The sequence below is a fragment of the Oculina patagonica genome, chromosome 6 (assembly GCF_052425735.1).
Source record: "Oculina patagonica isolate OP01 chromosome 6, crgOcupat, whole genome shotgun sequence".
In the NCBI taxonomy this organism is placed as follows: domain Eukaryota; kingdom Metazoa; phylum Cnidaria; class Anthozoa; order Scleractinia; family Oculinidae; genus Oculina; species Oculina patagonica.
The window spans coordinates 30630282-30650162 of NC_135763.1; the positions used below are offsets into that span (position 1 = coordinate 30630282).

Genomic DNA, 19881 nt, shown 5'->3' on the forward strand with positions numbered 1-19881 from the left:
CTTGTGATCAAATAACAAACTTTCCGAGTTATGTAGCTCGGCGGCTGTTGAGCCACTTGATCATTACTTGTGATCAGAACACGTCGTTATCGAGTGATGAGGCTCGCATTTGCATTAAACATTTGCACGGTGTAGACGACATCAGAGCAGATGAAGCGATCGAATACAACCGAACCATTGTTCAGTCGAGTAAATGCGGCACCGGAAGCATTCTTTTGTATAACGTGAACAAATCACGTCGTGCACAGAGTTCTGTCCAGACTTCGATAAATGATACCCACAATAATTATGATAGTAAGCTTATAAAGAGATATGAAAGAGATGTCCGTGTTGTAGCTGGAAAGAATGGCGATAGGAGTTGTTCTGTTGCTATGATCTCTACAAATGCTTGTGAAAAAAGCAAAAAGCAACAGGAAACGAGACAGAGAACCATCTCGAATTTCTGTTCGTAGAGTTACTAATTTGCTTAGAAGAAAGAAATACAGAAGTAGACTTAAAATACTACTGAAACATAATTTCCCAAGCTCCTCACTTATTAGAAATTTTTGTAGCAATAACATGCAAGAAATGGTTTATTTTGTGTAACTCTGAACATTTTTACAGTAAATATGTTTTTTTTTCATAAACAAACAGAAAGAGAAAAAAAGATACAAGTATTGCACTAGTAAACAGAAAGAGTTATCAATTGACATGCTTCAAACAAAGTCTGACTTCAGTCACAATAGCGCTTTTGGTCATATTTTCCAAATTTCAAATGTAAAAGGAGGTATGCTTCCTGCAAATGACAGTTGTAATTTGCCTTGGGTAGCGTATTTATTCGTTTAAGCGCCCTGGACGCTTATTAAATTTTTGGACCTTGAGAGTGGGCGCTTATTCGAGGTGGGCACTTATTCGAGGCTGGGCGCTTATTAAATTTTCACCATTTTTAGCAAGTAGTACGCTTATTTTGCAAGAAAAAAGTAAATAATAACAGAATGTGAAGATATCCAAAAGCCGAATTTTTACTGATCATTGAAAGTTTTCTGTAAATTATTGAGAAAGCTTAGTCTTCGGGGTAGTCTCTTGGTAGTACTTTCACTGCTCTCGTGCACGTCAATTCTCTAGGGGGTGGGGGTGGGCGCTTATTTGAGGCTGGGCGCTTATTAACTTTTCCTACCTACAGGGTGGGCGCTTATTCGAGGTGGGCGCTTATTCGAGGTTGGGCGCTTAATCGAATAAATACGGTATCTCTTAATGAGAGACTTTCATTAATAAGTTTAATGCCTTATGATGTTGGTGGGAGTGGAGACTGTTTTTTTTAGGTCAGTTTCACACCAACTGTTTGGAACTGCAGAGTTGCATTTTCAAATTCGTGCTGCTGGTATTAGGCACTTGAATAATCATCCAAAATTTTATGTTGAGAGCGTTTCTGACAATAGTTGGCAAGACTACATTCAGCAAATGTCAACACCAGGAACTTGGTGTGACAATGTAATTATCCAGGCAGTAAGTATTTTTAGTTGAAAGCAAATTCTGCAATATTAATTCATACTTCAATATATTGCTGTTTCAAGTGAAAAGTGCTTTCTATGGAAGTCACATGTTGCTGTTTCAAATATAAAATAATGTTGTCTGTAACCTTAAAGGAACAGTACCACAGCTGAGTTTAAGTTTGAACTTTGAACTGTGTCGTTACTTTCATACTTGTGTGTTACACATAACTATCATTAATACTAGTAGTAATCAGCGATTAGGGGAATGCGTTCGAGTAAGGCTTGAAAGGAGGGGTAGTTTTTGGTGTTGACTGAGATTTCCCCTTTTTCTTGTACAATTTGTTGGTGATGGGACAAAAGAGGAAGGTGAAATGTTTGTAAGAATAATTTGACAACATTGATGGCGAATAAACTGTGAACAATAACTTTATTAATTCCAAGAATGAATGACAATTGCTTGTCTTTGAATGTGTGTTATCACTAATTTTGTCTTTATATTAGAATCATTCCTTTTTTTAAAATTCTGTTATTACGCTTGTGACTCGTTCAATCCCTCGGTTACAAAAAGAAACAGGAAATTGTGTTCTTCAAGAACAAAAGGAAAAAGGCAATTGAGAAAAATTCTGCAGAGAGAAAAGTGGTTTCCAGGTACATTTGTTTTGACTCGACACGTAACGATCAGAGGGAAATATTAAAAGAGAGAAAAAATCCGATGCGTTTCAAGGCTGAAGTTTTGTAAAAAAAAAAAAAAAAACTTAGAACGTGTTCCCAGTAAGTCGACAGCAGTCTGCTATGCAAATCTCGACACATCACATTATTAATAACTATTGCATAATTTAGCATCAGTTAAAGACTTCACGAAATAAGACAGCAAGGAAAAATGGCATATTAATCATTTTTGCTTTCAACTGGTTGCACACTTTAGCTGACAGCACAAACACGGTCTGCTGTTGTGGAATATTAACCGACATAACCATAAAGTCACTTTACAGCATACTTGCTTCAAAACAGCTCATGGATTATGGATTAAATACGAAGAAGAAGGCTCATGGATTAATACGAACTTTCTGTTAATTTTGCATCCGGGGTTAAAAATGAGCGTAAAAAGTGAAATCACCGTTTTAAAATGAAAGAAAAATCTTAAAAATCCTTCACTTTTAAAAAAGTTACAGGAATTACATAACTTCTATCTCTTGAAGCCTCTGTAAATTTCATTCAGTCACCAGTTGGAACCGTATTTTTTGTATTTTTAAATAAAGAAAGAAACGGAACGAATGCGGTAATTTAAGTGACGTGATGACAGATATACAAAAATAATCTTCAAACAGATATCAGTTTTTTTAATTCTCAAACCAAATGCAGTGAAAATAATATCAGAAAACGCCATCACAACTCGAAACTAATCAAAACACCTTGTGTGGCCTTTTGTGTGTGCTCAGACAAAGACAGAAAGTTGAATGAAAATGTGACATCTGTTGGCTACCTTTCTCTTATCCATGGTAGCTTCTTAAGAGAGACCTTTCTTGCGGAAAGGTGCAAGCAAGAACGGAGATTTCAAGTGACGGGGATGATCGAAGGATATTTTTGGGTTTGAAATTTTTGATTCCGGGATTTTTTGGGTAGAAAAATTTGGCAAGTATTTTTTGCGTGGCTTGATTTAAGTAAGCATTTTTTGGTATTAAAAACAATCTAAAGATTCGTGATAGCGCCTTGGCCGCATAGTTCTAGCTGCGGGGAGTTGGGGAGTTGATTTTTGGTCCAGGGAATTTTTTGGGGGTTTTGTTTAAAGCCCTAGGGATTTTTTTGGGTCTTGATTTTTGCCTCCATTCGATGACCCTTTTCACTTAAAATCCCGAGTACCCCCCAGGGGGAATTACACTCACATGGCACCGCTCCTTCAAGAGACTTCTTCTCAATATTACTGCATATTCATTGTTTTTTTCAGGGTTTGTGACTGTTCAAACTTAGACAAGAAAGTTTTAAACCGCTTTTGGAAAGTGTTTTGCAACACCGACCTGAAGGCTCGTGCGAAAGGTAAGTCCAGTTTCACTGATTTCCAAAATGTTCACTGCGCGTGATAAAATTGATTACGGTATTCAATGTGGGTCCAATTCAGTGGTTGTGTTTGTGAACTTCACTGAGGTAAATTGTTTCGATCTTCAAACTAAATTCACTTTTAGCCACTAATATTCTATTTCAATTATTGTCAGCTGTCTCGTCTGATTTACTCTTCTTTTTGTTTCTTTGAAATATTATATTAGCCTGCTTGATTACCTTGAGGTTACTATTGCTAGCGGCTACTAATTTTAGCGATTTTAGCGAGTTGGCTAAAATCGCTAAATTTAGTGCTCGCTAAAATTTGTCTCGGTCAAATGTACCTCCCCTCCCACCCCAAAGGGAAACAAAATAAGCATTGTCGACTTGAAAAATTCTTTTTAAAATATGTCGGTAACTTTAATTTGTTCTTTTTGGCAATGCAAATGCTCGTTCAATTTCAAGTGAGTTTGTTCTTTTACTGAACATTCATTCTCATCTTAGCTATATGTTTATTAAAAACTGGTTTACTCAACATCACTAACTTTTTAATTTTTCGGAAAATCGCTAATTAAAATAGTCCGCCGCTAAATCTTGTTCTGAAAAAATCCCTACAATTAGTAGCCGCTTAAAATAGTGAAAAGTAATATGTTGAATGATAGGCGACGGAGTCGTATATTTAGTCACCGTCTTTGAGATATGTTTCCAAACGTTGTCGAAATTATTTTTTTTCTTTGTGAACTTTAATCATTAGACACTAGCTACAAATCTTCAGTTTGGCCATCAGCTTCAATCAAAACGCGAAAACCAGGTCATAGTGTTTACTCCGGACACTCGGTGATCAGTCGCGAACAGCAAAAACATCGGCGAGTGTGATTCAATTTGCATTGCCAAACAAAGGATAAACAATTTAACAGTTCTATTGTTTAAAAGTTGTGATTAAATATTCCAAACAAGAAAAGGCGACGAGTTGTGCTCAGAAGTCATGTTCGCGTTTAAGTTTTTTCACTAGTTTGGTAGAACTTTCTGAGAAAATAAACTTAACTACACTATAATTTAAAATTTAACTTTTGAAAATGTCAGCAACGGGAAACAAATGGCCAAGGATAAATACCTTTTTTTGGTTTCACCAAAGAAATATTTGCAATTTTGCCTGGGGCGTTTCTCAGCTACGCATATTAAATCTCTGTCAGTTATTTTGAGTCTTATAGAAAAGTTGTGATTTCTAGCAGCAATCGTGCCTAACTACCTTTTTCTATTTAAATGATCTTTTAAAGAAGCGTGAACGCTCGCTTTGATCTTTTTAAATTATTTCTCAAATGTTTTGTTTTCTGTCAGGGCGACAAGCGTTAAACAGTAACCGAACTTATTTATTATGTTTTTATTATTATGTTTTAATTATTGATTTTGACAAAAGCCGACCCGAAATGATAATGTCTCAAAATATTGTTTTGTTTAGTTTCTTATTATTCAAAGCCACTTTTAAGCTGTTAGGAGTTAAAAAGGACTACTTTTAAGCTATGGTCTCTGTGTAGCAGTCATTCACGTCGACATTACGAAATGGCCCAGTAATCAGACATTATTTTTTCAACCGCTTTTGATTTCCCCAAATTAACCTGCAGAGAATCCAAATCAATCACGTATTGCTTAATAGTCAAAATATGTCTTTCGTTCAAAAATTGCCGTGTGTTGGATATTTTACTAGTTAGTTTGATTTTTTTTTTCAGTCAAAAAATGTCGCGCATACTATTCTTTCAACTGGTAGGCGGGAGGCGTTACAAAGACGGGTGCATTCAAAGATCGATCAAACACAGTCCTTCATCAAATAAAGCAATTGAAACTCAAGGTGCGTTTTCAAAGGAAAAGTAAACCCTGTTTGATCGATTGGTAGCATTGTTCTTTACAAAGTTGTCATCATTTTTGAAGCTGTCAAAAGATCGTCCAATAATAGTTGCATCCAAAAACATGAAAATTGCCTTGAACCGAATTCAGTGACGCAAACACACTTGATATACTAAAGATGAGTCACATCCGCTTTTTCACCAGTCCGTGATACAGTTAACTACGGTTAAGTTGGGCTTTGATAAAATTCGCACAATGACTTGTGTTTCCTTTGGTTTCCGTTGCAGTTTGCTGTTCTTGGCGTTGTTTGTGAGAACGTTGTTTGTGACAAGTGGAACTTTAGCTAATCCAGGAAATAGGGCGCTAATAGCACCCCATGCAATTCAGCAGCTACAAAGCATTGTAACAACGTGTACAACAGCTTCTATGCTGGGCCAAACAAGAAGCTTGAAACTTTCGTTCAAGAAATGAAGAAACAACTCACTCAAGTGGAAGACTGACATCGACATCCTCAAAGGGAACAAGCCGCCTGTGAAACGTTAGGGAAAGCAAGTCTGATTTCGGTGCTAAACAGTCTATTTTTCCTATGTATGGCAAAATGTAAAACAAAAAAACAGTCAATGTTTTCTGTCTTTGTAAAAAATGATTTTCAGTTTCGATATATAGCACACCGGTCAATTCAGAGTAATTAGGTTCAATCTTTAATGTAGCGATAATAAGGATCTAGTCAGGTTTTTTTCTCTGTTCAACAGCCAATAAGAACTGTGCTGAGCTGTTTAAATCCGGCCAAAGAATCAGCGGTGTTTATACAATCGACCCTGATGGTTCAGGTGCCTTTGATGTGTTCTGTGACCAAACAACAGCCGGTGGGGGGTGGACAGTGTTCCAGAAGAGACTGGACGGCTCTGTTAATTTCTACCGCGGCTGGGCCGACTACAAACGTGGCTTCGGGAACCTGAATGGCGAGTTTTGGCTGGGTCTGGACAAGATAAACCGCCTGACGAAAACAAGGAACGGGCTTCGAGTAGATCTGGAAGACACTGCAGGCAAAACTGCTTACGCCGAGTACGACATGTTTCTAGTGACGAGCGAGAGGACTAAGTACCAGCTGAGCCTCGGAACTTACTCAGGTAAATATTACCAATTTTAACGTCACTCTATAATGCCTATATTTGCTAAGAATTTTATTGTTAAATTTATTTGTTGGTATTCCAGGTGATGGAAATGTGATGACTTGCTTCCAGATGAAAGATTTTAATCTGTGATCAAAACTTGTATGAAAAAATCAAAACGAAAAACACTGAAAATTTGTGAAAGAATGTGTTGTTGAGACGTGTTTTGAGCTTTAAGGAAGATAACCTGATCACGTGAGAACGACGATAAGCGAAGTCTTTGTAGTCTTCATTTGGGTTCTCGTGTTGTGACTTTTTTTAAATAAAAGTAAACTGACAATATTTCCAACTGTTTGTAGCCTTTAGAACTGTAGGACTGTTTGTATTTCAATTCTGTAGGTTTGAAATCAAATTCTCATGTCGTGTTTTCAGGAACTGCTGGTGATTCTCTTTCTTGGCATCGTGGTTACCCCTTTACAACAAAAGATCAGGATAATGACAGCTGCGAGCTAAACTGCGCTGTGTCCTTTAAAGGAGCCTGGTGGTACAAAGACTGTCATCACTCCAACCTGAACGGTTTGTATCATAACGGACAACACTCATCACATGTTGATGGTGTCAACTGGCTTCACTGGAAAGGAGTTAAGTACTCCGCCAAGAGAGCTGAGATGAAAATCAGACCAGTGCACTTTTAAGAACTTTTTGTCTTTCCTTGTTTGCTGACCAATACAAATAAGAGATTGGAAAAGAAATGTCACAGTAACTGGGTGATTAAAATAACTGAAAACAAGCTATGGTTTCTCTTTATTTATTATGTTCTAATTTCTCATGCTTAATTTCCTCTCCTTTCTTTCCTCGCCTTTCCTGGCCTCGCTATAGTTACCCCATTATTATCAAGAGAAAAAAAACACAAAAACCATACCCAGAGAAATTATCTGTGTATTTGAAAACATCATTTCAAGACTTTCAATGGTTTTAGCTCTACAACTGTGGCACAACAGCCATCAATGAAACACGCTTGCAAAACTTCCTTCTTTGTACATGTTGTATTGTCACTGATGACGTAATCAATCTGTAAAGCAACATACGCACATGCACCTAGTTATGAGCGCGCTTGGGAATTAAACGCAGGCTCCCACTCGAAAAAGCCCTCAAAAAGCGTAACTAAATTGACAAATATCGTTTCTCCAAAATTTACTAGACCAATACTATTAATATTCCTATAGAATAGGATGTCAGTCCATCGACGTTTACACACAGCCCTTTTCCGATTTCACCAACAATTTTAACAGTAATGAAGAAATTGTTCAACATGACACGAGCGTGGGACAAAGAAAAAATCTGAGTCCCCGACGGGAATCGAACCTATGGTCTCCCAGATACCGGTTGGGCGCTCTAACCAACTGAGCTACGAGCCCAGGGGGGGGGGGGTACTCCGGCTTGTAAATGACGGGGATGATCGAATGGAGGCAAAACTCAGGACCCAAAAAATCCCTAAGTCTTCCCACATTACCCAACAAAATCCCTGGACCAAAAATAACCCCCCAAAAAATCCTTTATCAAATTACCCCCAAATTGCCAAAAGGGGCAATAATATAACACATCGAATGGAGGCAAAACTCAGGACCCAAAAAATCCCTAAGTCTTCCCACATTACCCAACAAAATCCCTGGACCAAAAATAACCCCCAAAAAAATCCTTTATCAAATTACCCCCAAATTGCCAAAAGGGGCAATAATATAACACAAAAAAAAACATAAAAAATTGAACGCTTGTGTTTGTTTTTTACGCCTAGGCCGCACCAAGGCACTTGAGTTCATTTTTAATACCAAAAAAACCCCCTATTTAAATCAAGTCACCCAAAAAAATACTTGCCAAATTTTACAAACCAAAAAATCCTTCGATCATCCCCGTCAATTACAAGCCGGAGTACCCCCCCCCCCCCCTGGGGCTACGAGAGACTCTACGAGAGCTGGGCCATTTACTAGGTTGATATGTGACACGCGTCCTGCATACTGCTAGGATCAGCAATGTTGAAATCATCAAGTTTGTAGTAAATAATAAAGATGGTAAATTTTAAGCTCGGTGATAAATAATGAAGAAATTGTTCAACATGACACTAGCGTGGGACAAAGAAAAAATCTGAGTCCCCGACGGGAATCGAACCCATGGCCTCCCAGATACCGGTTGGGCGCTCTAACCAACTGAGCTACGAGAGACTCGTTGAGAGCTGGGCCATTTACTAGGTGACACGACACGAGCGTGGGACAAAGAAAAAATCTGAGTCCCCGACGGGAATCGAACCCATGGCCTCCCAGATACCGGTTGGGCGCTCTAACCAACTGATGAGCTACGAGAGACTCGTTGAGAGCTGGGCCATTTACTAGGTGTCATGTTGAACAATTTCTTCATTATTTATCACCGAGCTTAAAATTTACCATCTTTATTATTTACTACAAACTTGATGATTTCGACATTGCTGATCCTAGCAGTATGCAGGACGCGTGTCACTTATCAACCTAGTAAATGGCCCATCTCTCAACGAGTCTCTCGTAGCTCAGTTGGTTAGAGCGCCCAACCGGTATCTGGGAGGCCATGGGTTCGATTCCCGTCGGGGACTCAGATTTTTTCTTTGTCCCACGCTCGTGTCATGTTGAACAATTTCTTCATTATTTATCACCGAGCTTAAAATTTACGATCTTTATTATTTACTACAATTTTAACAGTACTTTTATCATAAAATTCTGTTCAATCGCGAGTTGGAAATATCGATTGTTCTTACTGATTGACAGATTTCTTTCAATTTAAGTTGTGAGAATTTACTGGTTCATCAAGGTAGTATATTCCACTAGTTGACAAGTTTCATTATACTGTCTGCTTCACAATGTGCTAATATTGGAAATAAAAAATAGATATTGATCACGCTTGGAAATTTAAAGGATGAACTATTTTGAAGCAACTTCCTTGACACCTATAAAATTATTCATTTTTACATGAAACAAAAAAGCGTGCACTGTTGAGTATTTCAACCTTATCCCCACATTGGTTACATACGCGTCTTTCACAAGAATGTAATTCAGCCAGAATCACGGCTGTGCTATTCTTGGCTTGTGTGCGCTTTTCATGATAGCGATAAGATTTCTCTCAAATAAATCTGTTAGGCTTGAGAAGTTCAAACTACAAACATGCACCAAAGCACCAATGTCCAACGCTGATTCATGTACAGTAAAAACAGGCATCACTTGCAGAGATGTTTGCAAGACGTTAACTATGCAAGAAACATTGCGCATGCCACGCAGGCGTAAGGTTATAAAGGCATTATACATTGTAGTCACCATCCTTGGCTAACATCTCACAGTCAATTCCGAAACTCATGCATTCCTAGTAACTAATTAGAAGAATCGTTAGTCACTAATCTAGTAACAGATTATTCCTTTGTTGTCAGGTGCACTGATTTTCTTAGGCATCTCCAGGTTCTTATCCAATGAGAGAAGAGATAGTCACTACCATAACAAAAGCAATAATCTACATCTTTCCTAATTAAGATTTCTCCTTGTGTGAAAGTCTGAATGGTAAAGTTTAAATAGCCAAGAAACCTGAATGACTACAAACTGACGTTTAACTGAACTAGCTGACAAATGGTCCAATTTTAAACTCTCAAGGGAGCCATTTTTAAAAACCCTCTTGCAGACTATTTTGTACTACACCTCCCTCTATGTGCAACGAGCTAAGTTGTTGTCGATCAGGTACTCTAGCAAATGTTGCAGAATACGCGTAAGGGCTGCTCAGTGCTCACAGAAGAATTGTCACTGGATAAAAAGGTCTCTTTTTAGTTTACCATGTAAAGCAATTCTGTGTTCAGTGGTATTGTGTGCTTCTTAAATGTCGAATATGAGTTGAACTTTAAAGGGATAATGAATGCCCATGCTTTGACTATCAATTATCTGTCTTATGTAATGCAGCTTGGTAGCGCAGAACATATTATCTTCACAGTTAAGAGTAACTAAACTATTCCTTACAAATGGTGTCTGCTCTCAATCCGGGATTGGGTCCCTTCTATCTACGCAAAGCTGCGCTCAGTGATCCTCAGTGACTGCCATGGGCAGGAGACTGTTTGATGTCACCGGGTGATTTCCTTTTTCAAGGAGTCCGTAGCTGCAGGCATGCATCAGTCACGACGGCCTGGCGCTTTCAGTTGTAAGCAAGAAAGACCATGCTTTATTTTACGAGGGTGATATTACGAGGGTTCCCAATTAGAACACGACTTAAGCTCACTTCTATGTTTAACTTTCACCAAAGGGTATGAGGCTCCAATAAGAGGGGGGGTGGGGGGGGGGGGGGGGTAAGACAAAATTAAACAAAAAAAAAAAACGTTATCTCGCAGCATACCCACTCTTAATGGGGCTTCATTTGGTTCTCGCAGTTCATGTTTAGTGATAATCCAGTAAAATATCGCCAATCGATGGTTGTAAGGAATTTGTGGATATTTTGGATTGGTTACAATGAACATTTCGGACAAACTATTTTATCAGACCAAGAAGACTGGAAAGTAGTCAAAGACAGAACCAGAAACCGGTTTCTGATGGAACTTATGTCATTCTCGTGCCTTTGAGTCCTCGTCTTTTACACAGAGATAAACACAATTTAAGAAAGCCTACTATATAGGCTTTTACACAGGCCGTTCTCTTTTAGTAAGGAGCTTGGACCCTACCTTATTTGGTGACGTCATAGAACAGCACTCGTCTCAGGTCTCGCAAAAAAGAAACTAGCGGGCAACGCCTGGAGACTGGGATGAAGTGACTCTTCTAATGATTAATGAGCTAAGTCGCTTTTCTTTGGTGATCTGAAGAATCCTCGGTTGAAACTTTCATTATGAAACTTGGTACGCTATGCATCACCATAAAGATCGAAGCACATCAAACCTCGATAGGTATTGGACCAATAAACACTGATAAAGTCATTTTAGTCGGAACTTTCATCACTAAAAGCTGCAAATATTCCAGTATTATTATCCAACTGCGCTTCGTGGAGTTCAAAAAGGCGCGAAACAAGTAGAAATATCTCGCGATGTCTGTACTCCAAACCGGTTTAATGGTATTACTCCTCTACAAGACCGGTTAAACAGGTTCCGTATTCCTCTAGATCTGGAGCGCGCGAATGATTAAAAAACTTTGGAAAGTCAGCATTTCGGGAAAAGAAAAGTTTGGAAAATAAATATCTTACTAGACATTTTAGTCTGTATTATAACAGTAAAAATTTACTAAAAGACTTGTAAAAATATACAGCGATACTACACAATAAAATGTCTAGTTAACTAAAGCCTGGTTTTCACTAGCGGCGCATGCACAAGCGCAAGCATAAGCGCAATCACGCAAAAAGGACAAATTTTGATCCTTGTTCTTGTGCTTGCAGCAAGCACAAGCGTAAAAATGCAATGCGCTTATTTCTTTTCCTTGAGTCGAAGCCGTTTTTACCGTGAAATAAGGGCTGTTATTCTTGCGCTTGTGCTTGCGTCGCTAGTGAAAACCAGGCTCAATGAGAAGGTATCAAATTTGTTGAAGACAAAGAAGACTTCAAACCAAAATAAACTGGTTATTCAGTGAGTGATAAGGAATTCGGGTTTGCATAGCAAATGGATGGAAATCAATCTTTTTTGTAAAAATGTCATCACTGGCCCCAACTAATCAAACACGTTTCTGTTTGCTTTACGAAAAAAGCAGAAATTTGAATGAAAACGTCTGCTAGTTACCTTTCCATTAGCGTCCATAGCTTCCAAATATGACTTTTCCCGGGAAAAAGCTGAGGATCCAGCTTAATGTCGAATGAGATACAAAATCATTTTTAGTCTTCGCATTCAAGTACATGTTCCTACAAGCGCCTATTTGTTGCTATCCGAATCGACGCAAAATGCGTTTGGAACACACACGTGCTGAATACTGGATGATCTAGCTTCTGGGAAAAGGTAAGTCGGTCTTTTTAATAAATTGCAAAAAGGTCTTACAGTCGATCGAATTGGACAAGGTTGGTTCAAATTCAGTCGATCGAATTGGACAAGGTTGGTTCAAATTCCGCAAGAGAAGACTATCCTGTGTGAGTAATATCGGACCAAAACTCGGCATAGAGTTTATCCGTGGTTTACTGAGTAGCAAATATATTTTAGTATCGAGCCGCCAAGGAAACCGAAAATTGGTTCGAAAAATCTGAAGTAAAGCAACCGAATAAAGCAAATCTTACGGAAACGACTTTTGGTTTGAGTTATCAGGAGGTTTAGTCGAGAAATCGGGATTCAATTTTATACTCCTCTGAGTAACCAAATCAGAAGGCTGAACCTCTGAAATGAGATGTGTTAGGGTGTTCAAAGCCGCAAAAAAAATAATTATGCCTGCTTTAATATCTTTTGGAATACAAAACTTGTTTGACCGACGGATAGTTAAGTTAGTACCACTGAGACTAGTTTTAAGTATGCATATTATTTTAAACATAACCCATTGCATTTTTAGTTCATTGAGTTAATTGTCGCCGGAGGAAAAATACTTTTTTTATTATAAATACTAATATAAAGTATTAAAGCATCAAATGTGGAAACGTAGAGACTAAGCTTATAAATTTTCCAAGGCAAAAAAGAAATCATTTTTTTCAGTGGCTAATTAAATATTCTAAACACGAAAAGGCGACGAGTTCACTGACCTGTCATTGTTCGCTTTCTCGCCTTGTTGAACTGAATTCCTTCCTTTGCCGCAAAATAATTCAGCTAAGCGTGCAGTAGCAAAATTTAGTTAACAAAATATGCAAAGTCAGCAGAGTAATAACAACTTTTTATGGTTTTAACATCGAAAAATAATTAGTGATTTTCCCTTGGATGTTTACAAATCGCACAAAAATATGACCAACGATACATATTTTAATAAATATTATCAACGAGAGTTTTAAAATGTCTCAAAACTGTTTGACAAGTTTAAGCAGCGCCGTTATATGACTGAAGATATTGAAATCCCGTTTCAATTTTCACAATGTTCGTTTCAGTATTTTGTGGAAACGCTGTTGTTGCTTTTAATTTTCCCTTCGAGTTAGTTTTTCTGTCACTCCGTGTTATTTTGTGATAGTAAATAGAGGAGACACTTGTTTATAAAACAGATGCATCGCCACAAAACGTTTTTGCGTTGCACTCCTAGCTAAGAAATAGAGCCGCCAAAAAGTTCTTATACTGCAAAGCGTTCGAACCCCGAATTCCAAAGTAGCGGTAAAAATTCATAGTTTTTGGTAATTGCTGAAAGTATCGGCCCTTCGAAAGTAAGGAAGTTCCGTAAATAGCGATGTGAAACGTGACTTGTTATTAAGAAACAAAAGCCGAGACACAACAGATACAAGAACCTCTGACAAACTGATCGACATCTTTGTTTTAGATGACGCTTTTTGTATTTATTCAAAATGCAACATATTCAGGACCGTAACTAGCAAGAGCTGGAGGCGACGAGGCACTTGCCTCAGATAACTTTTTACTCAAATTTAAAAACACAGTATGATTTGTTGGGAAAATAGCCCCAGTTTAATAAAATTGATTTTTCTCAAGAAATATCTCATGAAAAATATCTTTCAAAGAGTTGCAGAACTTCTAGATTTCAACATTTTCTGGAAGACATGCCCGCTGAGCCTCCAAGCAAGATCTTGCCTCGTCTATGGCAAAGGTCTGGTTACAGCACTGATATTATATCGTTTTGATCATAACACAAATGCTCTTCAACAAATGTCATTGCCCTTTTCATCTCTACATAGTCCGATTCCTTTTAAATCACCAAGTTATATTCCTTTCCGCCTACCTGTGGAACACGGTTTAGCTTACCCAAAGTAGCGACATTGCAAAGGTTGCACTATAGGAAAAGGCTGCTAAATAACCTCCCAACATTCGGTTAAGGTTGCCTGTATTTCTGTTATTTTTCCCCCAAAAATCGATCGTTGCTTCAAAATACGTTAAACACCACCATAGAAACCAGAATCCATAAACCTAAAGCGTATGCCCCGGCATCCACAAAGCGAGGGAATTTCAGGATTTTTTTAAACGCGACCTTGTCTTAGTGTCCAGGATAGCTACTTTATTGTCAGCAGAACAAGAAGAATCTACCACTATTTAAATTATCTGTGCAGTCCTGGTACAATTCCTTAGATCTCTATTAATCGACTTAATAATTTATTTCTTTAAGAAAGCGTAAAAAAGGAAGCAAAGACGGGAATTAATAAGAAACATTTTATTCTAGAAACGTCTCGAGGTAGCCAGGCTGTTTCATTTGCATCTAGAAAAGCCCGACACTCAATTTGAGTAGAATCAGTCATTTCTTTCAAATGATCCACCATACAAAAATTGTGCTAGTTGACAAGATAATGAATGGTTTCGCTGCGCACATAAAGCATACATGCATAAGCGTCTTTAAACGCAATATAATTTATACGCAGCTGAAAAAATCTTTTTTACCTTAAAATAGTGTAGGTAAAAAATAGAATATGTTCTCTTGTTCAGTCACAAAACTGTTGCTTGATGGAGCTGTCATCATTTTGTGGATCTGTCAATATTGCACAAAAGATTGTCCAACATTCAGGAAACATGAAAAAACGTCTTGCTGCGAACCCAGTGACGCAAACACCTTTTTAGACTAAAGATGAGTCACATCCGCTATTTTACCAGTCCTTGACACAGTTAACTACAGTTAAGTTGGGCTTTGATCAAATTCGCACAATGACTTGTGTTTCCTCGGGTTTCCGTTGCAGTTTGCTGTTCTTGGCGTTGTTTGTGATGAGTCAAACCTTAGCTAAGCCAGGAAATAGCGGCGCTAATAGCACTCCAGTCAGTTCTACAGCCACAAAGCGGTGCAACAACGTGTACAACAGCTTCTATGCTGGGCCAAACAAGAAGATTGAAACTATTATGCAAGAAATGAAGAAACAACTCACTCAAGTGCAAGATGACATCAATATACTCAAAGGGAATAAGTCATCTCTAAAAGGTTAGGGAAAGTCTAGTCTGTTTGTGTCCTAAAAGTTATTTGTCCTATTCGTGGCGAAATGTAAGAAACTGCAGTCGATTTTTTCAGTTTTTGTAAAACTTGATTTTTTAGTTACGATATATAGTACACCACTTCAGCCAAATGCAATCAATGATGATAAATCTCTCTTTTGCTCGACAGCCAACAAGAACTGTGCTGAGCTGTACAAATCCGGTCAAAGAATCAGCGGTGTTTATACAATCGACCCTGATGGTTCAGGTGCCTTTGATGTGTTCTGTGACCAAACAACAGCCGGTGGGGGGTGGACAGTGTTCCAGAAGAGACTGGATGGCTCCGTTGATTTCTACCGCGGCTGGGCCGACTACAAGAGTGGCTTCGGTAACCTGAATGGCGAGTTTTGGCTGGGATTGGACAAGATAAACCGTTTAACGAAAACAAAGAACAGACTTCGAGTGGATCTGGAAGACACTACAGGCAAAACTGCTTACGCCGAGTACGACATGTTTGCAGTTACGAGCGAGAGGACTAAGTACCAGCTGAGCCTTGGAAGTTATTCAGGTAAATGTTAACGATTTTTAGAGAGTTTTATTGTCAAATGTATTTGTTGGTATTACAGGTGATGTAAATGTGATGACAAAAATTTGAATTCGCGATGAAAGTATTATGAAAGATTGGGTGAAAAATCAAAACAGAAACACTGAAAATTTGTGTGTTACTGAGTCTTATAACTATAAGGAAGTTAACCTGAACACATGAAGACGATGACAAGCGAAGTCTTAGTAGGCCTTATTTGGATTATTGTGCTGCCACTTTTTTAAAATAAATTATAACAGTATTTCAAACTGTTTGAAGCCTTCAGAATTGTAGGACTGTGTGTATTTAAGTTCTGCATCGTTTGAAATCACATTTTCGTGTTATGTTTTCAGGAACTGCTGGTGATTCTTTTTCTTCTCATCGTGGTTATCCCTTTACAACCAAAGATCAGGATAATGACAGCTCGGGCGGTAACTGTGCTGTGTCCTATAAAGGAGCCTGGTGGTACAAGAGCTGTCTTGACTCCAGCCTGAACGGTCTGTATCATCACGGAAAACACTCATCAGGTGCTGATGGTGTCAACTGGCGTAGCTGGAAAGGAATGTTCTACTCCGCCAAGAGAGCCGAGATGAAGATCAGACCAGTGACCTTTTAAGAACTTTCTATCTTTCCTTGTTTGCTGACCAATGCAAATAAGAGATTGAAAAAGAAATGTCACAGTAACTGGGTGATTAAAATAACTGAAAACAAGTTTTGTTTTGTCTTTATTGATAATTTCCTAATTTCTCATGCTTAATTTCCTTTTCTTTCCTTTCCTCGCCTTTACTGGCCTCGTTATAGTTACCCCATTCAGAAGAAACACAAAAACCATACCCAGAGACATTGTCTGTGTATTTGAAAACATACATTTCAAGTCTTTCAATGGTCTTAGCTCTACAACTGTGGCACAACAGCCAACAATGAAACACGCTTGCAAAACCTCCTCCTTTGTACATGTTGTATTGTCACTGATGACGTAATCAATCTGTAAAGCAACATACGCACATGCGCTTAGCTATGAGCGCGCTTTGGAATTAAACTGGATTTGGGCAATTTTCACTTGAAAAATGAGATTTGGGTTACAATACAACTTGGATTGGGATTTGGAAAACGAGAAAACTATTCAGTGGAAAATGGGACTTGGGTAAAATGTGGGCTGGGAAAGGAATTTTATCCCCCCTTCACCCCCCTCTCCCCCCGCCCTCCTCCCTTCCCTTCAGGATCGAAGTATGGATCTACCTCCACCCCCTGGTGATCTTATCACATGCATTCACTGAAGAAATGGCCGGAAACCGGAGATCAAGAATGATGATCAATGTTGGGATGGGAGTTGACATCTAAAATTGAGGTTCTTAAAAAATACAGCATGACAATGATATGAATTTGAATTTGAACAAACTTTCTGGAGTGTTTTAATAAGGCTATGCTGTCTGTGTCCGTTTTTTCATAATGATAATAGCTTTGTACAACAGGGTTGCAAGGAAATAGGCCAAGCTATCGCTTCTTCCCTCCTTATTATGCAACCCACTTTGCAATAACCATTTATAAATTATCTAGTAGATAATGAGGTAAAGTATCGATGTCTGGCGGTCACTGATCTTTGCGTTGGTCTTATTGTACAACCACTGTATGCTACTTACATTATGTTTCGTATATTAAAGATGAACGTGACTGTTTACTACTACGTTTACAACATATGTGTATCTTCAAGTTATATTTTGTGTTCAGTATCTGTCTTCACATCGGCAGCAATTAGTTTCGACAGACTTCTCGAACTGTTGCTGGGACTGAGATACAGACATGTCGTGACATTGAGGCGCGTTCGTGTAGTCATAACTTGTTTTTGGCTAATTGCTGCTTTACTTGGATTCCTTCGGCTGTGGAAAAGAGATGTCGCCTTAAAGGCAGCATCTAGTGTCTTAATACTCTGCCCGGTAACCTCCATTTTCAGTTACACGAGGATCCACCTCAAACTACGACATCAACAAGCCCAAGTACAAAATAATGCCCCTCACGGACAAGAGAACGGAGAAGGGATTCCACTTAACATAGCAAGATACAAAAAGACAGTTTCCAGCATTATGTGGGTGCAGTTGGCATTAGTTGCCTGCTATGTTCCGTGGGGCATTGTGGCTGTGTTAGATGCGAATGGAATAAAACACGACGTAGCTTGGATCGCTACACCAACTCTAGTCAAATTAAACTCATCTCTGAACCCTATCTTGTACTGTTGGAAAATCAGGTAAGTGAAACAAGCAGTTAAAGGCACAATCGGGCAGCTTTACTGTTTTTAAAAGACAATTTCTGTTGAACGACGTTAAGGAGAAAAGTTTACTTGACAGTGTTCAAATAGCGTGAAAAAAGTAGCTAAATTTCTTTTTTAAAATGTGCAAAATCGCCTTCAATTAAATCGAACTGGAAGACAGAGCACGATTACGAACGATAAACTGCAAAACTGTAGAAAAAGATGCGCCATCCAATACACATCCATCTGGCGCAAAAAGTGAAGCAGCAACTTTGTTTTAACTTTAGGGACAGTTCATTTTTTGTGAGGAAGGGGGGCGCTGGTGGTATTTTGAGGGGGTGTCATGCAAGAAAATATGGCTTCAAAGGGAGGGGGCAGGCAAAAAAATCTGGTAGCGCAGAACATATTAAGAATAAGCTATTCCTTACAAATGGTGTCTAGTCTCAATCCGGGGTTGGGTCCCTTCTATCTACGCAAAGCTGCACTCAGTGACTGCCATGGGCAGGAGTCTCTGTTTGCAGGGACCGGGGCTAGGAGGGCTTTAGCCCCCCACTTTTGTGCAAAAAAAAAATAAATAAATAAAATAAAATACAAAAAATAACAAAGCAAAAAATTTGTTAGTTCAAGAATGAGGGACAAAAGTTACTGGCAAAGTAGACGGGCAGATAAGTTAACAACAAACATTGTCATAAATTAGTTTTAAGTCGCTATAATTATCGAAAAACTTTTCAGTTGTAGCCTTGTGCTAGTACAGGTTTATGTCTTTTAAATGGCTCTAAGTTCTTTTTGCAAGCGGACCGCTCAAGAAAACGTAATTGGTTAATTTCAATCCGAACTCATGACTGCGTTAAGTTTATAAGGCTCTCAAATAAATTGTTTAGTTGATTGCCGAGTCCAGTTGATAGAGGTACGATATTAACAGTCCCGACCTTAATCTTTGAACAATGAGCATAAAATTATTGCTCCTCTTTTTATGTGTCCTGGTTTTATCTCAATCAGGGAGAAGTTTCACGGATTGGTGAGCAATGACGGTCCCATCGCAAGTTTTGTTGGGCAACGTTTCTTTATGGAAATGAAATTTAGTTTGCTATTTAAAGTGTATTTTTCGTTATTTTAGAGGAATTAAAATCAAAATTTTCAAGCATATATCCCCCCCGCTAATTTCGCTCACGCTCCGTCTTAAGCCCCGCCACTCTCAGTTGCTGCGGTCCCGGTTTGATGTCACCCGAGGATTTCTTTTTCAAGGAGTCCGTAGCTCGGCAGGCATGCATCAGTCACGACGGCCTGGCGTTTTGAGTTGTAAGCAAGAAAGACTTTTACGAAGGTGATATTACGAAATAAGAAATGAGAACACGACTTAAACTCACTTCTACGATCAACTTTCACCACGGGGTATGAGGCTCCAGTAAGGGAGGGTGAGACAAAATTAAACAAAACAAAAAACCGTTTATCTAGCAGTATACCCACCCCTACTGGGGCTTCATTTGGTTCTCGCAGTTCATGTTTAGTGGTGGTGCGATTGAATACCGCCAATCGTTTGGACGCAAGGAATTTTGGATTGGTTAAAAGTGAACATTTCCGAGGGACTCTTTTATCAGGTAAAATGA

The 19881-nt window shown here is 38.6% G+C and overlaps 3 protein-coding genes across 3 annotated transcripts in view; 2 read left to right on the forward strand and 1 right to left on the reverse strand.

The window, feature by feature from the left end:
• LOC144658171 (uncharacterized) overlaps window positions 1-19881 on the reverse strand; it is a 126808-nt gene that overhangs the window by 40124 nt on the left and 66803 nt on the right. The gene's annotated exons all lie outside the window — the stretch shown is intronic.
• LOC144658018 (fibrinogen C domain-containing protein 1-like) lies at window positions 2747-7250 on the forward strand. Its single transcript, XM_078518345.1, has 4 exons — window positions 2747-2751; window positions 3418-3506; window positions 6080-6478; window positions 6893-7250. The coding sequence occupies exons 1-4, from the start codon at window positions 2747-2749 to the stop codon at window positions 7153-7155; spliced, it is 756 nt and encodes a 251-aa protein (XP_078374471.1). The 3' UTR covers window positions 7156-7250.
• On the forward strand, window positions 14235-16740 carry LOC144658293 (ryncolin-1-like). The gene is made up of 3 exons (XM_078518700.1): window positions 14235-15456; window positions 15637-16014; window positions 16383-16740. Exons 1-3 carry the CDS (start codon window positions 15189-15191, stop codon window positions 16643-16645), a joined length of 909 nt encoding a protein of 302 aa, XP_078374826.1. The 5' UTR covers window positions 14235-15188; the 3' UTR covers window positions 16646-16740.

Bases quoted from the DNA above. Each gene is read 5' to 3' on its own strand.
- LOC144658018 (XM_078518345.1), top strand. The intron at 3,507-6,079 runs GTAAGTCCAGTT...GGATCTAGTCAG, and splicing joins CCTGAAGGCTCGTGCGAAAG to GTTTTTTTCTCTGTTCAACA. The intron at 6,479-6,892 runs GTAAATATTACC...TCGTGTTTTCAG, and splicing joins GAGCCTCGGAACTTACTCAG to GAACTGCTGGTGATTCTCTT.
- LOC144658293 (XM_078518700.1), top strand. From the start codon at position 15,189: ATGACTTGTGTTTCCTCGGGTTTCCGTTGCAGTTTGCTGTTCTTGGCG. The intron at 15,457-15,636 runs GTTAGGGAAAGT...TTTGCTCGACAG, and splicing joins GAATAAGTCATCTCTAAAAG to CCAACAAGAACTGTGCTGAG. The intron at 16,015-16,382 runs GTAAATGTTAAC...TTATGTTTTCAG, and splicing joins GAGCCTTGGAAGTTATTCAG to GAACTGCTGGTGATTCTTTT.